This window comes from Eretmochelys imbricata, chromosome 13 (genome assembly GCF_965152235.1).
Source record: "Eretmochelys imbricata isolate rEreImb1 chromosome 13, rEreImb1.hap1, whole genome shotgun sequence".
Taxonomy (NCBI): domain Eukaryota; kingdom Metazoa; phylum Chordata; order Testudines; family Cheloniidae; genus Eretmochelys; species Eretmochelys imbricata.
In genome coordinates, this window is record NC_135584.1 from 5,937,307 (window position 1) to 5,952,491 (window position 15,185).

Sequence of the window (15,185 nt, forward strand, 5' to 3'; positions counted from 1 at the left end):
CCGTTCTGATGAGAAGCAGTGAAGGGGTTTCAAAGCCTTAATTGAGCATGTTCCCAATTCCAGGGAAGAGACTGCACTTTCAGGGGGTTGCTTACCCTGGAGCTGCAGTTTGTCAAGCATGCTGTCTATCTGTAAGTAGCCATAGTTATGAGAGAATTCCCCTCCTTGTCACCAAGATTTAAGGGAAACTGAGCTAAGGTGAAATTCCATTTAGCATGAAGCCAGGAGATTTGTCCCCATGTTCAGGTCCCTGTCTGATGTGTGAAACACTCCCAGGCATGATGATAGCAGCAGCCCCTCCAGGCCAGAGCAGTAGCACCCAGCAAAGGGCAGAGCTCATACTGGAAAGAAAAAACATTAAAGCCACACAGCATTTAAAAGGCTGCTTAAGTTTATTAGTTTCATTGAACAAGTAAACAAAAAGCGTTACCAAGGCTGTATGGAAAGAATGCAGTCAAGTTAATGAAACAGTACTAAGGCAGTGTAGAGTTTGGTTTTTTTTTTTGTTTTTTAAAAACCTACATCTAAATACTTAATGCAGCCTGTCTACTCTATGGGGAGGGGGAGTGGAAAATGGGCTCTGACTCCTAGCATTTGGATCAGAAGCAGCAACCAGGCAGGCAGCAGGAAGATGTGCCAGCCTGTTCACGCAGATGGCCCAGCGCTCTGTTTGCTGGGCTCACTGGCGTGGCGCTTCCTCATTACTTCCTGAGCCAGGCCACAAGTGATCACGCCGTTGGCCACCTGGAAAGTTCCTGAACTGGAAGACAAGAGACACGGGGTGAGGGAAAACGAGATAAACAAACCATCTTGACACAGCTGCCTCGGATACAAGGCTGGTGAATTGCAGCTCCCTGCTCTCAGAGCTCCTCGTACGTTCCTACTGCATGATTCCAGGACAGACTTCTAGTGAGATTCTTGGAGTCCAGAGAGATGGTGGAAGCACCCAAACTCAGCCATCACTGCTCCAGATTGGGCAGCACTTCCTGACTACAGTGAGCACCATCTGCAACAAAGAGCTGTGCTAGCTGACAACGGGGTCTTATTGGTAGCAACAGCTCCATTGTTTACTGGCTAAGGGAGCTGGAGCTATTCCCCTGCTCCCTTGACTTGCTAGATCCACAGGGCCACATGCAACCATGTGGGCGCACAAACTAGTTAATCCACATCTGCACCTGCTGTTTCTACTGCTGCTGCAAGCTAGGCCTGAATCACCACCCCCAGCATTTAATCTCTGGCTCTTTTCCTGCCCTTCTTGGGTCTGACCACTAAGCTCTTGAGGACACTTTCCTTGAGGGCCCTTTTATTGTACCAATTTTCAATGGCTACAAAGGAAAAATAAATCCTTTCCTCCTCTGGAGCTTGTAGTAGAATTCAGCAGACAGAGAAGGACTTTGTTTGGGACATGCAGTGTTGTTGTAGCTGAGAAACTAGCTTGTCTCTCTCACCAACAGATGTTGGTCCCTCACCCACCTTGTCATTGGGTTCATGATGGCTTTTACACACAAAGCCAGTTTAGTTCAAACAAGCCATTAGCTTCCCCTGCTCCACCCAGTTAAACAGATGTTCCACCTTCCACAACATCTGAAGAGACAGGCCCAGATCACCATGGAAGTTAGGCACCTGAGGAGGATATGGGCCTCAGTTTTTAGGTCTAGTATCTCCTCATAATAATGGAGGACAGTGCTACCGTTCCCCAGCTACGGGGATTCCTTTTGCTGCTGTAAGCTCTTTGCTGTTGGCTGGATCATGAAGATTCAAAGCACTGCAGGAGAGACCAACTGGAAAGTATTCTAGATATGCAGTGCAGAATGCAACGAAGCAGAATTATAAGACGTTACAGTTTGCATTCCTCCACAACAGTCCTCCCTTGTCCTCGCCATTCCAATATTCCAAGCCACCCTTCAAGCTTCTTAGTTTATCTCCATTACCATATTCCAAGTGAGCTAAAACGAATGACCACTTACTTCTCTGGGGATTCTGACACAGTTGTCATGACAGGATGGGTTGGCTTTCCAAAGAAGAAGCTAGCCCACCAGTGACCGGGGTCAGACTTAGGAAGACCTGAAAAGCAAACATACTTATGAAATAGGACAGCTAGGTACAGGCAGCTTGATTAGGAGGAGGTACAGCAGAAATAGGTACTTCCCTGATTACCATGATGGTCTTGCTACACATGCAAGCAAGAGGGCAAATTAAGAAGCTGGCACTCTGCAGTGGTGCCTCACGAAGGAGTAGAAGCCAGCTACTACAACTTCAGTTCTCTTCTATGCAGAGTCTCTATAGGGATTTTTCTGCCATTATAACCCATGGATAATGTACTTAGTTAGCACTGAGAATGTTTTTGAAGCTACACTGATGCTCTGAAGAGCTATGGAGAAGGTAGCTAGTTTTGTATTAAAACAGCGTGTTTTGAGCACAAGAGTTCCCCTCTGTAGGGGGCTGGGGCAGAGAGAGTCCAGGCTGTAGGAGAGGTGCTTACCCGGATGGTGAGGAATAACCTCCCCAGAGTATTCAGCACTTCCACAGGAGCTGTTGCTGGAAGTGGAACCCAGACGCCCTGCGAATGAGATTGCATCCCATCAGACCAACATTCCCCTCTGCCAATATTAGATCTACTGCTGTAATGAACATCTTCACTGCAGTTAGTACATGGTTTGCCATTAACGATAAAGTATCTGCCACATTACTGCTTCTTAGGCTCAGGTACCAGTTTCCATACCAGCTAATTTCCTGTTCTGAGGATCAGCTGGTATGTGCCAGTCTTTTAATGGCATCTACCCTAGACAGTAAAAGCATGTCTGAAGGACATGTTAATCTGCCATCACACATTTGGAGATATTTTTAAGTGCTCCTTTACGAGATTTCCTGGCATGGTGTTTTAAGAATAGATTCTCTCACACCCAAAGGACAAAGAATAACCTCAAACAGGTTTCTCAGCAAACTAGGTAATTACAAGCAGCAGCAGGTTAATGCCACAGGTTGGAACAAAGGTGGTGCTACGTGGACATAACCTTCCATAACAAATTTTCCAAATGGTTTGTAACTCTCACTCAGCAAGTGGAGACAAGTAACCGAGCTTAACCCATGCTCACTTTCTTGCAAGACCGCTGTAATCCTTGTGTAGGATTCTTGGTCATGGAGGGTGGGGGAAGGTTTTGGTTTGATGCACATTGGGAGTCTCCCCTTCTAGTGTGGGTGAGACAGAGGCCTGGTCTATGCCTAAAATTTAGGTCAACCCAGCTAAGTTTGCTCAGAGCTGTGAGAAATGTTGCCCCCTGAGCACCGTGGTTAGGTCAACCTAATCCCCAGTACAGACACAGCTAGGTCAATGGATGGATTCTTCCATCACCCGAGCTACTGCCCCAGAGAGGCATTACCTACATGGAAGGGTTTTTCCTGTCAACCAATGCGGGAAGCGTCTACCCTACGGCACTACAGCTGCCATAGCATAGACATTTCTGCATGGGAGGAACTTGCCTGACGTAGGGTAAGTCACAGCAGTTGCCACTTGGCCAAAAGGAGCTTGCTGGAGAGCAACAACGATCTGAACATAGAGGGTGCTTCATGAGACAATTTCCCCTTCTCCATCCTGCATCTCTAACAGGAGTGTGGGGAGAACACCACGAGGTACACTGGAATTGGAAAAGTTTCAGGAAAGGACAAGAAAAAATGATTAGGGGGAATGGAATGGCTTCCATCTGAGGAGAAATGATTAAGACTGGGATTTTTTAGCTTGGAAAAGATACAACTAAGGGGGGATATGATAGAGGTCTATACAATCGTGACTGGTGTCGAGAAAGTAAATAAGGAAGTGTTATCTACTCCCTCTCATAACACAAGAACTAGAGGCCACCAAATGAAGTTAATAGGCAGGAGGTTTAAACAAAAAAAGGAAGGTTTTTTTGCACAATGCAGAGTCAACCTGTGGAACTCCTTGCCAGAGGATGTTGTGAAGGCCAAGACTACACCAGGGTTCAAATGAGAACCAGATAAATTCATGGCTAATAGCCATTGATGACCTATTCTCCAGGATCAGTGTTCCCTCATTTTTACCACCCATGTGCGGAATGAATTTTGTTATGTGCACCAATATGGAGGTGATGTGTCACACATCACCTTCATATTGGTGCACATAACAAAATGCATGTGGTGGCGGTGGGGCTCTTGTGAGAGGGGGCTCAGGGCTGGGGCAGAGGGGTTGGGAGTGCAGGAGGGTCCAGGGCTACTGTGGGGAGAGAGAGGACTCCCCCAGCGCTATCTCCCCACAGCAGCACCTGGGTGGGGGTGGAGAGAAGAGGAGCCTGTCCCTGCTGCAGGAGCTCTGGGGCTGGGGCTGCTGGATAGGTGCCCCTCCCCCAGCCCCAGCACAGCAGGCCTGCACCTTGGGTTGGCCCTGGCCACACCTGGGTCCAGGCCGCTCTAGCCATGCTGCCCCGGCCCTGATCTGGCTGTGGCTGGGGCCAGGCTGCAGGGTGAGTTGGGGCTGGGGGAAGGGGTGCCCCTCCCCCAGCAGGTCCCTGGTTGGGTTCCCTAAGCGCCTAGGCTGCTGCATGGCCATGTGGCTTACAGGGAACTTAGGCCAGGATGGGCAGGGATGGTGTCCCTAGCCTCTGTTTGCCAGAAGCTGGGAATGGATCATTTGATGATTACCTGTTCATTCCCTCTGGAGCACCTGGCACTGGCCACGTTGGATGACAGGATACTGGGCTAGACGGACCTTTGGTCTGACCCAGCATGGCTGGTCTCATGTTCTTAATCCTCAGCTGGTGCTGTTTGGTAAAGCTTTATGGGCAGTGGAGCTATGGTAGCTCAGACCACCTGAGGATCTGGCCCTGTACTATAGGCTCATGTGGGCAGGCTGTACTTTTCTATTTACTTTGTCTTTTGCAGAAGTGCTTACTTTACACAGCGTTTAGCTAGTCACCCCCCACCCTACTGCTCCCAGGAGCTTTAAGGTAATTCTAGAGGCAGCCACTTTCAAGAAGAGGAAAATAGCCCTTAAACCACGCATTGAGAACTTATTGTTCCTTTGTTTGTATGGTAGGTCATATGGTTGAGTACATAGGATGCTGGCACAGTTAAGGGAGTGTGGCTTGTTATCTCCCTGCTGAGTAAATAAGACTCACCCCCATTCTTGGCTCTTAGCCTCTTTTCAACAAAAATGCTGCAGTGTCAGGCATTTTTTTGCATGAACAAAAAGGTGTCTGTTTAGCGCCTGGATGGATCATGTTTATTTCAGGAATGCCATGACATAGCCACTGGTGGCTACTTCTAAATTAATCCACGCTTCGGGTCCTATAAGGAGTTCTGTTGGTGATTCTTTGAAAGAAACAATCGAGAGAAATGGTACATTTGCTATGTATTGAGAAAGGATGCAGAAGCCGATGGCTTTAGCATAGGCATACAGTAAGCAAGAATAGGAGATTTTATCTGAAGCACAGATCTTTCAAGCTGGCATTTCAGGGAGTTCAGATGCTCAAATCCCATTGAAATTCAGTGAGGGATGAGCACCCAACTTCTTTAGGGTCCTCTTTAACTTGCATTTCCAAGGAGCCTATAAATACACTGTGGTTGGAAAGCAAACTTGACTGTTTTTGAGCAGTTCTACATGGGCATTACAAACTTCAACCAAGATAAGAGGAGAGTTCAGCGACTTATCTTCACAAGAAAGACCCACTCTACAGAAAAAGGTTTGAACTAGATAGCTCTAGTCCCCACCCACCAACACGACTGTAGTCCGGTTTGTGAGCACTCCATTTTGCACCCATTAAAGGACAGCGTAGCAGTTCTTACTTCTGTAGTAGTCATGGGTTGCCACAAGTGAGCCGCTTGATGGGATTGCTGCCATGTTACTTGATCTTAGTTCTTGTACAGATATCAACCCTGCAAGACAAAGGAGTGAGCCTTCAGAATATGGGGAGTGTCCATGACCACATACCAGACATGCCAAACCCACACAAAAAAAAGTGCGGAAATTGGGCTTGTTTTTGGCTTAATTGGCTTGTGAGTTGCTTGTTGGCTAGTTTTTGGCTTAGCTTGTTGTCTGTAGCAGCTTGTTGCTTCATTTATTTTTGATTGGCTCCCAGCAAGCAGGGGCAAGGCAGGAAGAGAGTCAGGGCTGCACAGCAGGCCCACCACTGTCCCAGACTGCACACTGGAGGGGAGGGCGAGGGGGGAGATCTAGTCACAGTGTTGGGGTTCATAAGGAGTGGCTTGGTTTGGCCTTGTTTTGAAATGGGATTAGCTTGATTTTTGGCTTATTGTGAAAGTCAGGGTGCTTATTTACCATGTGAAAGTTGGCAACTGTGCATACCTGCAGAGAGCAAACAAATGTGACACAAGACTCAAAGTACCTTCTATTACCATCCTCAAGAAGCCTAAACCATGGGATAACCCAACATGCAAACAAGGAGGAAATAAGAAAAAACAAACCCGCATGCTACATGAGACATCATTCAGGCTGGTTTCGGAGTAACAGCCGTGTTAGTCTGTATTTGCAAAAAGAAAAGGAGTACTTGTGGCACCTTAGAGACCAACCAATTTATTTGAGCATAAGCTTTCGTGAGCTACAGCTCAAATAAATTGGTTAGTCTCTAAGATCATTCAGGCTGTTCCTTGATTACTGCAATAGATTCAGGATCTCAACTGTCACTTAAATTCCTAATGTACATACAGGATTTGAGTAAGTTTATCTTGCAACATTTCTGACAGCGTGCTAGTTAGAATTCACTGTTGATGTTCTGCTTTCTTGGGTCTTCAGATTGTATTAAGGGTAATTGTTTTCCTCTGTATGCATTACATACCTATAGCCCATATCACCATGGACTAACACTTTTAGCTACTAAAGTATAGTCTTAAACAGAAGCTCTTCAATAAGTCACAGGAGGAACCATCATGAGCACAACTTTTCCATTCAAAATGAGACCATCCTTGCTAGTACGTATTACCATTACTGTGAACACAGGTGCTAAACTAGGGGTGATCACACACACAAAGTCCTGGCCCCTTGCCCTGAAGAGCTAATGAAGTATGTGTGAATGACACAAGAGGGAGGTTGAGGAACACAACAATGGTGTCATGATCTGTTTTGTTTTCATCCCTATGATTTGTATATTAGTAGCAGAAATGCTTGTGCACTCATTCAACTAGACACTATGTGATTCATAGCAAATCACAGTCAGACATCACTGCTCTAACAGTGGACATCTGCAGACTACAAAGTTGTTTGATCAGCTCATTGTTTAACTTCTAACATGTGAAGAAATTACCCTACACAAGATGTCCTTTAACAGAAGGACAAAGCTCATGGATAAATTACTTGTTGATAGTTCTCACCCCTACAAATTAGTGGATAGGACTTTCCAATAATCATGTTTTTAAAAAATGCTACAGTACATTTAATGTTTGGACAACCTGTGAAAGCAAGCTATAGTCACATCTCCAGAGCAGTCACCACCCAGACAAATTTCATACAGAACAGATGGCAGTATGGTGTATGTCTGTCTCCTCAGCCAAGTAGATGTGTTTACAAACACTTACAGAAATAAATGCAGGAAAAATGGCTCACTTGAAATCACTCCCATCCTTCCAAATCAGTACACCCCACACAATGGTACAGAGATAAAGCACTGGAACAGGACTCATGGGATCTTGGTTCAGTTTCTAGCTCTACCACAGACTTCTGGGTAACCTCAGGTGAGTCACTGTGCCTCAATTTCTCATCTGTAAAATGGGGACAGTATTTCCTTTATCCCATTTATTTACATTGCAAGCTCTCTGAGGCAGGGACATGTGCAGCATCCAGCATAGTGGGGCTTCCACTCCCTGTTGTAACCTGGACGGGCTACTTTATTAAAAAAATAAATTTTATGGTGCTCAGTTTCCACTGCTCTTCCTCATCCGACACACACAGCCAGGCTATCATAAGTAGAAATAATGAAGGAAACAAACATGCCCATTTACTTCAATCACTCAGAGTTCTCTGCACCATCTTCAAAGTGACAGTTTACTCCTTCCTGTAAACAGAACAGTCAGCTAATTATAAGCAGCACCTCTTAATATAGGCTATTATTCACCATTAGCCGAGAAAAACAGGGTGTGAAAGTATTAATGTAGCTGGACTACAGGCCCATACTCTGGACACAATGTCAGCACTGCTGACATCAGACTTCTGCTGACCTGAGAGTAAAGTACAGCTGGCTGGGGAAAAGAAGTTTTTTGATCAAAGCTCCAGCCAGCTCTGGAGAGTGGTAGAAAGTTAGAGCCGAAGGCAGACCATGGCCCTCAAAGAGCATTGGGTAGTTATCAAAACATCCTGTACGGGCTGATGAGTGCTACTTAGAAAAGACAAAGCTGCCATCCAAAGTTAGCTAGGGTGTGGCAGCCTTTCCTTCCAGATGTGCACTTTGGAAGGGACACATCTGGCAAACTAGGCTACTGCAACAGTGTCACTTGTAAGCCACAGCCCACTGGCTTAATGGAGCGTTTCTACACAGTCACATTACACCTCTTCCTCACACACTAATCTAGCATCTGTCTGTTTCCAGGCAAAAGTCAAGGAGTTTTTCAATCTGGCTACCTAAGGAACTACCGCTTCCTATTTGCCGTCATGGCTGCTAAGATGCAGTCCCCAGACATGGAGACCTGGAGGCAAAATGTTCCCAGATGGTCCCCCACTGTGGAAGCCCTCACTGTTCAGGCAAGCCAGAGGTAGAGTTCGTTAGTCTTCCAGGCAGAGTACAAGACTCTCCTTCCTTTGGCCAACACACTGTCTGTTCACTTTTCGGTTTAACAAATTACTGGGGAAGCACAGTGCGAATAGGTTTCAGAGTGTTAGCCCTGTTAGTCTTTATCAGCAAAAACAAAAAACATCAAGGATCTACAAACTATCCTGAAGGACAATCCCTCACTCACTGCTCTGGGGAGACAGGCCAGTCCTAGTTTACAGACAGCCCCCCAACCTGAAGCAAATACTCACCAGCAACCACACACCACACAACAAAAACACTAACCCAGGAACCTATCCCTTGCAACAAACCCCGTTGCCAGCTCTGTCTGCATATCTATTCAAGGGACATCAGCTACACCATCAGGGACTCATTCACTTGCACATCAACCAATGTGATATATGCCATCCCGTGCCAGCAATGCCCCTCTGCCATGTACATTGGCCAAACCAGACAGTCTTTATGCAAAAGAATAAATGGACACATATCAGATGTCAAGAATTAGAACATTCAAAAACAAGTTGGTGAACACCTCAACCTCCCTGGACAATCAGACTTAAAAGTGGCAATGCTTCAACAAAAAAAATCTTCAGAACAGACTCCAATGAGAAACTGCAAATTAAATTCCAGTTCTGCAAACTAGAAACCATCGGATTAGGCCTGAATAAAGACTGGGAGTGGATGAGTCACTACAAGAACTAATTTTCCCCTACTGTTACTCACACCTTCTTGTCAACTGTTTGAAATGAGCCACCCTGATTACCACTAAAGTGATTTTTCGTCCTGTTGATAATAGCCCACTTTAATTGAATTGTCTTGGACCCCCCCCCCCCCCACCAACTTGGTAAGGCAACTCTCTTCTTCTCATGTACTGTTACATATATCTTCCCACTCTATTTTCCACTCCATGCATCTGATGAAGTGGGTTTTAGCCCACGAAAGCTTATGCCCAAATAAATTTGTTAGTCTCTAAGGTGCCACTAGTACTCCTCATTTGTTTTTTTACAGTGTGAATAGTTATCTAATGTTGAAGTGAGCATGTAGAATACAGAAGAGGAGCAGACATGAGGGACAGGTTATGAACTAGTAAGTTGGTCTGGCCTAGTAACAGCTCTGAGGAATTTAGTACTCTTCATGGCAATAGAGCTACAGAAGCAGGGAGCCTTGGGAGAGACCTCATGTCCTAACAAACAGGACCACTGACAAGGACCAACTATTCCCAACCAAGCAGAGTCTCTATAATCCACCACCTTTCAATGGAGGGAAGAATGAATTGAGGGGCAGGGCTTAATTTTGACCTTCAGCTACTAAAGCAAGAGATTACTGAAATGGTAGCTGTGTATTATATAAAACTGGTCATGCTCCATCTTGCTACTAAATACATATCTTTGTATTTCCACGTCCCTCACCTTACCATAGTATCTAAACACCTCATGGCCTTCAGTGTGTTTGTCCTCACATCATCTCTGTGAAAAAGGAAGTGTTATCCCCTATATACAGATGGGGAACGGAAGCACAGATTAAGTGACTTGCCCAGGGTCACCTAGGAGACCTGTGGCAGAACAGGTAATTTAGCCTGGGATTTGGAAGACCCATGTTCGTGCTCTCTCTCAGCATCTTAGGATGCTGAAAGGGGATGAGAAGAGAGCTCATTTGTGTAGCAAACAACTCACCTGATCACTACAGGTGTATGGGCAAATGGCTTTTCACATTCTTCACCATTTACTCACCACATGTGAAAAGGCAGATTTATGCCAATCTCAATTTTGAAAAAAGCAAAACCAGATGTACGAACATGACCAGTATGAAAGAACCAACCGGAACCTCAACTGCCAGTGAAGGGTGCTGCCTCAAATTGGAGGTTAAAGTTTATTTTATTTCCTATTCTGCTTTTAATAGACTCCATTAAAAACAAATCACATCCTAATTTCAGCCAGATGCAGGTCACTTCATGTCCCACATTTTAAGCAACACCCATAATATGATGAAGGTGCAGGGTCTTCAGGTCAGAGTTTATTGAGAGAGAAAAAAAACTAAGAATTTAGCAGACAAGGACAAACCAAAATATAGTGTAAAGCCACACTCAAGCCTCTGATGGGCAGAGTAACATACTGACAGATTTATTTCTCATATAGGCATTTCTGTGGCAGGAGCACATGTGCTTAGAACTTGTCCTTAATCTCTAGTGTTTGAAAAGGTAGTTTCTGCTTTTAGTCACTCCACTCAAAACAGTGCTCCCCAAACTGTGGGCGGTACATCAGCTTGATATTTTCTATCAGTTTATTTCACAATAATTTAAGAAGCTGGTACGTGAACCAATAAAGAATCTCTATTGCAAGCTTATAGAACAACACACTTAATAAAGTTATCAGCATTCAGGCATGTTGCTGCATGAAAGCAGTTCTGCTGACAGATGGGACTGATTTTCTCTGGTGTATCCAGTGCACCAGGCTGTGGACAGTAAGTGCCTCATCAGAATTCACTTTCATTCTGTGATCAAGAATGACTGAAATTCCTCTGGTTTGATGGAAAGGGTAATCGCTGCATATTAACTGGCCTATAAGCCTCTACTACACATGTGGGGTGTAACATTTTTAGAAAGCTGTGTGGGTTGTGGGGGGAAGGGAGTCAGAGACTAGGATTATGTAAACTGAAGGGAAATCATTAAAACATGTTGCTTGATTTACAGGGTGGGAGGAAGTGGCCATGTCTTTTGTCTCTCCTCTCGCTTTTAGAGAGTTCTTTACTTGCCTGCAGCTGAGGGTGGGGAACTCCGCTAGAACACACAAGCTGAAAAAACCAGACTGAACTGGCTCGCAGCAACCCACAGAGAGCCCCATCCCATCCCCCTAGCCTCGCTTCTAGTCCTGTACTTCGCTACAGCCACGATCTTGATTCCACCAGCTTGCTCAGCACGTCTCAAGTCTTGTTGGGGGGGAGGGGAGGGAGCGGTAGAGGGGAAAAGCATGTCAAGGATTTGGGGGGTGGAGGGGTGTCCGGATGTTCAGTCTCATATCCTAGGATCAGGACCGACTCTAGGCACCAGCAAAGCAAGCATGTGCTTGGGGCCACACAATCCAGGATAACAAAGCCATGCACCGAGCAGGGGAGCAATGCCCCCTCTCAGCTCTACGGTCTGCCAAGGGGAGCTGCGGTAACACCACCAGAGCAAAGCGGTGTCCGGAGGCTGCACAGCAACCGGCTTGGGTTAAAAGATTCCCTAGTCGTGTGCGAGGGAAACCACAAGACAAAGACAGATCAGCAGACCCTGCACTTGGGGGGTGGGGTGTTTAAGCGTCCTCTCCGGAAAGGAAACTGTTGCCAACACCCCGAACGAACTCAGGGCAATTCTCCCTAGGGTGACCGCAGTTCTGACCCACTGGTGCCAGCCCAGGTGAGCCATGGAACGTCGGGACACGGGCCCCGGAACGTCGGGACACGGGCCCCGGAACACGGGCCCCGACCCAGATACTAGTAACAAGTAAACTCCATCCTTGTCACTTACAATGCAACAGACAAAGCCACCGGAAGCCCACTTCGCTCCTGTTTCGGGGAGTCACGGAGAAACCCTCCCCCCCACCCCCTTTAGCGTAAAATCTTCACCCACAGCCCCTTGCCCCGCACCTAGACGGTCTGTAAGGGGGTGAGCTGGAAAGGCCCTGTCAATCCTGGGACAGTTTCACCGAGGGAGATGGCGTCTTTCGTTACAACGCAGAGCAAAAGGGACCGGGGCGGGCAGAAATCCCTCCAAATGAGGGGAGCGCACTTAGCAGAGTCTTTAAAAGGGAGATCGGGGGCCAGCAAGCAAGGCTTGGCAGGGTGTCTGGAAGCGGAGAAAACACAGCAGTCAGCCCTTCCCCACATCAACACAATATTCGGTTTAACAAAGCGGCAGTCGCACAGATCGCTTGACCTACAGTCACCCGCTACCCCTCTTGGAGGCATCCCTAGTTCACCCCACCGACCACTTGCTCAAAGTTTTCCCTTCGCGCAGCTATTCTCGGAAGCCCCAGCCCTACTGGTGTTGTTTTTTTTTGGGGGGGGGGGGTGGTTGCTGTTGTTTTACCTTGTTTCTTTTCAGCGCTGCTCCCAGCAGCGCCCTCACGGCTTGCGATCACAGGTGGCGAGGCTCAGGGGAGTAAACGCTAGGCTACAGAACCCATTTGCAAAGGAGATACTGGGAGTGCACTCCACGTCCACAAAACACGGCCAGGGTCTCAGCGATTTCAGAGGCAGCGTGGCCGCAGCAAGGGTTTATATAGCCCGGAGCCCAAGGCTCGTCACCGCTTGTGTACGCGCTGGGAACGCCCCCAATGGGAGGGGAGAAGGGAGGGAGGGAGCCAGGAGGTTTCCACCCCCTAACTTGGGGGTAAGGGCCCTCTGGGTTTAGAGGCTGCTGGGACGTCTTGTCGGCGCTGGGATCGGAACGTGTCAGCCCCACGGTCTATTGCACAAACTCTCGGTGTTGTTCGGTGCCTTGTGCACATTGCAAATCCCGAGTTCACACTGCTGGAGCAAGCAGGAAAAGGGAGTGAAATGATTCGGAGGGGGTCACCTTGCGGATCAAAACCTGCCTCCTGTTGGAAAAATAACAGGCAACATTTTGCAGACAGCCATGCCCCTACCCCGGGAGTCAATTATAATAATGATTAAATTAATAGGGGGAAATCACCCCTGGATGCAACTCTGCTTAAGTGAAGGGTGTTACACCCAGGGATGAATCTGGTTTATTAATGGTAGGTTTCAGAGTAGCAGCTGTTAGTCTGAACAAATTTGTTTCTCTCTAAGGTCCCACAAGTACTCCTGTTCTTTTCGGTTTATTAATGTAATTAGAAATGTAATATTTTGTTTTGTTCTGGCTTTTACACTCATCCATGTAAATAAATTAATACAAAATGTAAGGATTAGAAAGGGGAAATTGAGGTCCTTGCAATGAGTTTAGGGGTTCACCTGCCCAGATCTCCCTGCAGGATTGGGAGCATATGCCTCAATCCTACAAATGCTTTGGTCAATGTAATCTCCTATATGACCCCTTATCACCATAGTATCTGAGGACCTCAGAATCATTAATGGATTTTATTCCCACAACATCCCTTTGAGGTAGGAGGCTATCATCTCTGTTATACAGACGTGGAACTGAGTGACAGGCCTGAGGTTACACAGGAAGGCTATGGCTGATGGTGACCCAAGACCTGAACAGGGCTGCCAGTCTGGTTCCCTATCCACTAGTCCACACTTATGTTATATGCACTCAAGCCACTACATAACTTTACTCAGGTGACTAGTTCCATAGCTGTAAGTGGGACTACTCACGTAGTTAAGTTATGAATGTTCTTCAGCATTTGCAGGTTCGAGTCCATATACAGTAAAGCATAAATGCAATTCCATACTATGACGTAAATCAACACAGCAAAGCAATTGCTTATTTCAAGTCTCTGATCCTGCAGCCCTCACAGAATATTCCCATTCGGTGGGACTTTGGGTTATGGAAAGACAGCAAGATATGAATGCCCATCAACTCTTTCTTACAAAAGTGAAGGAAGCATCTGGGATTAGGTATATATTTCTTTCTCACTTTAGTGTTGTTGAGCCAAGAGTGAAGAACTGATTGAAGCATAGTACAGGATGTTCCTGGGCAAAAAGAAAGCAAAGGACCTTTCTCTGGCAATTTAAACTCCCTTTGAAACAAAGATTCAGTCCATCATAATAACATCTGGGTAAATTCAACAAAACAGCACAAGTTGTGCTTAAAGGCCCAGATTTTGCACTCTTCTCTTCATGAGCTCACCTGTGTGGATCGAACTGCAATATCAGTAACAAAAGAAGCAATCTTTCACTTTGTCATCTCTCTGTATGCAGCACACTAATTATTTTTAAAGGACACTTTCTAGGGGACATATCCTGTCATTGATTTTTAAGCAAAATTCCTCATTGAAATCTGCCTAGAAGTCAGTGACAATACATGAATTTGGGTCTTTTTCATATTTTCCGTGCGAGGTCTGGCAGAATCAGCAAGGGATTAGGAATTAGAAAGTACTGAATTCTACTCTGGCCTCAGTTTACCCATCAATTAAATAGGGATAATAAAACTGACCTATCTTCCAGGGATGTTGTGAGGGATTAGTTAAATACTGTAATGGACTTTGAATATAGAAATGCTAAACACATGACTGTTTAAATAATCCTTTGGTAGCTTTAGATGCAAATGTATTTTTAGCCAGTTATGTTTTGTTTTTCTGCATCACATATACACATGTACAAGTCAAGCCAGTACCTATAAAAAGGCAGTGTGTCCTGGGATTACATTACTTCAGTCTCAGAAAGAGTCACTTGTGGTGAAATTCATGCAGCAGAGGCCTCAAGGTTGTGGAACAGCCATGGTTTTGCTGCTTGGGGAGTGGGTGGCTGCAGTTCTGGTACACAGGGGAGCGCCACACACTTGCACACTGTAGAGCA

The 15,185-nt window shown here is 46.1% G+C and overlaps 1 protein-coding gene across 1 annotated transcript; it reads right to left on the bottom strand.

Moving 5' to 3' along the window:
* Nucleotides 1–373: 373 nt before the first annotated feature.
* Nucleotides 374–12,969, bottom strand: PPDPF (pancreatic progenitor cell differentiation and proliferation factor). The gene is made up of 5 exons (XM_077832007.1): nucleotides 12,796–12,969; nucleotides 5,797–5,886; nucleotides 2,483–2,560; nucleotides 1,968–2,064; nucleotides 374–760 (listed from the first exon to the last, which is right to left on the bottom strand). The coding sequence occupies exons 2-5, from the start codon at nucleotides 5,849–5,851 to the stop codon at nucleotides 646–648; spliced, it is 345 nt and encodes a 114-aa protein (XP_077688133.1). The 5' UTR covers nucleotides 5,852–5,886; nucleotides 12,796–12,969; the 3' UTR covers nucleotides 374–645.
* Between the last annotated feature and the right edge of the window lie 2,216 nt (nucleotides 12,970–15,185).

Excerpts from the sequence above, each read along its gene's own strand:
- PPDPF (XM_077832007.1), bottom strand. The coding sequence starts at position 5,851 with ATGGCAGCAATCCCATCAAGCGGCTCACTTGTGGCAACCCATGACTAC. Across the intron at positions 2,561-5,796 it reads AACCCATGACTACTACAGAA|GGCGTCTGGGTTCCACTTCC; the intron begins GTAAGAACTGCT and ends TCTCATTCGCAG. Across the intron at positions 2,065-2,482 it reads GGTTATTCCTCACCATCCGG|GTCTTCCTAAGTCTGACCCC; the intron begins GTAAGCACCTCT and ends TTTGCTTTTCAG.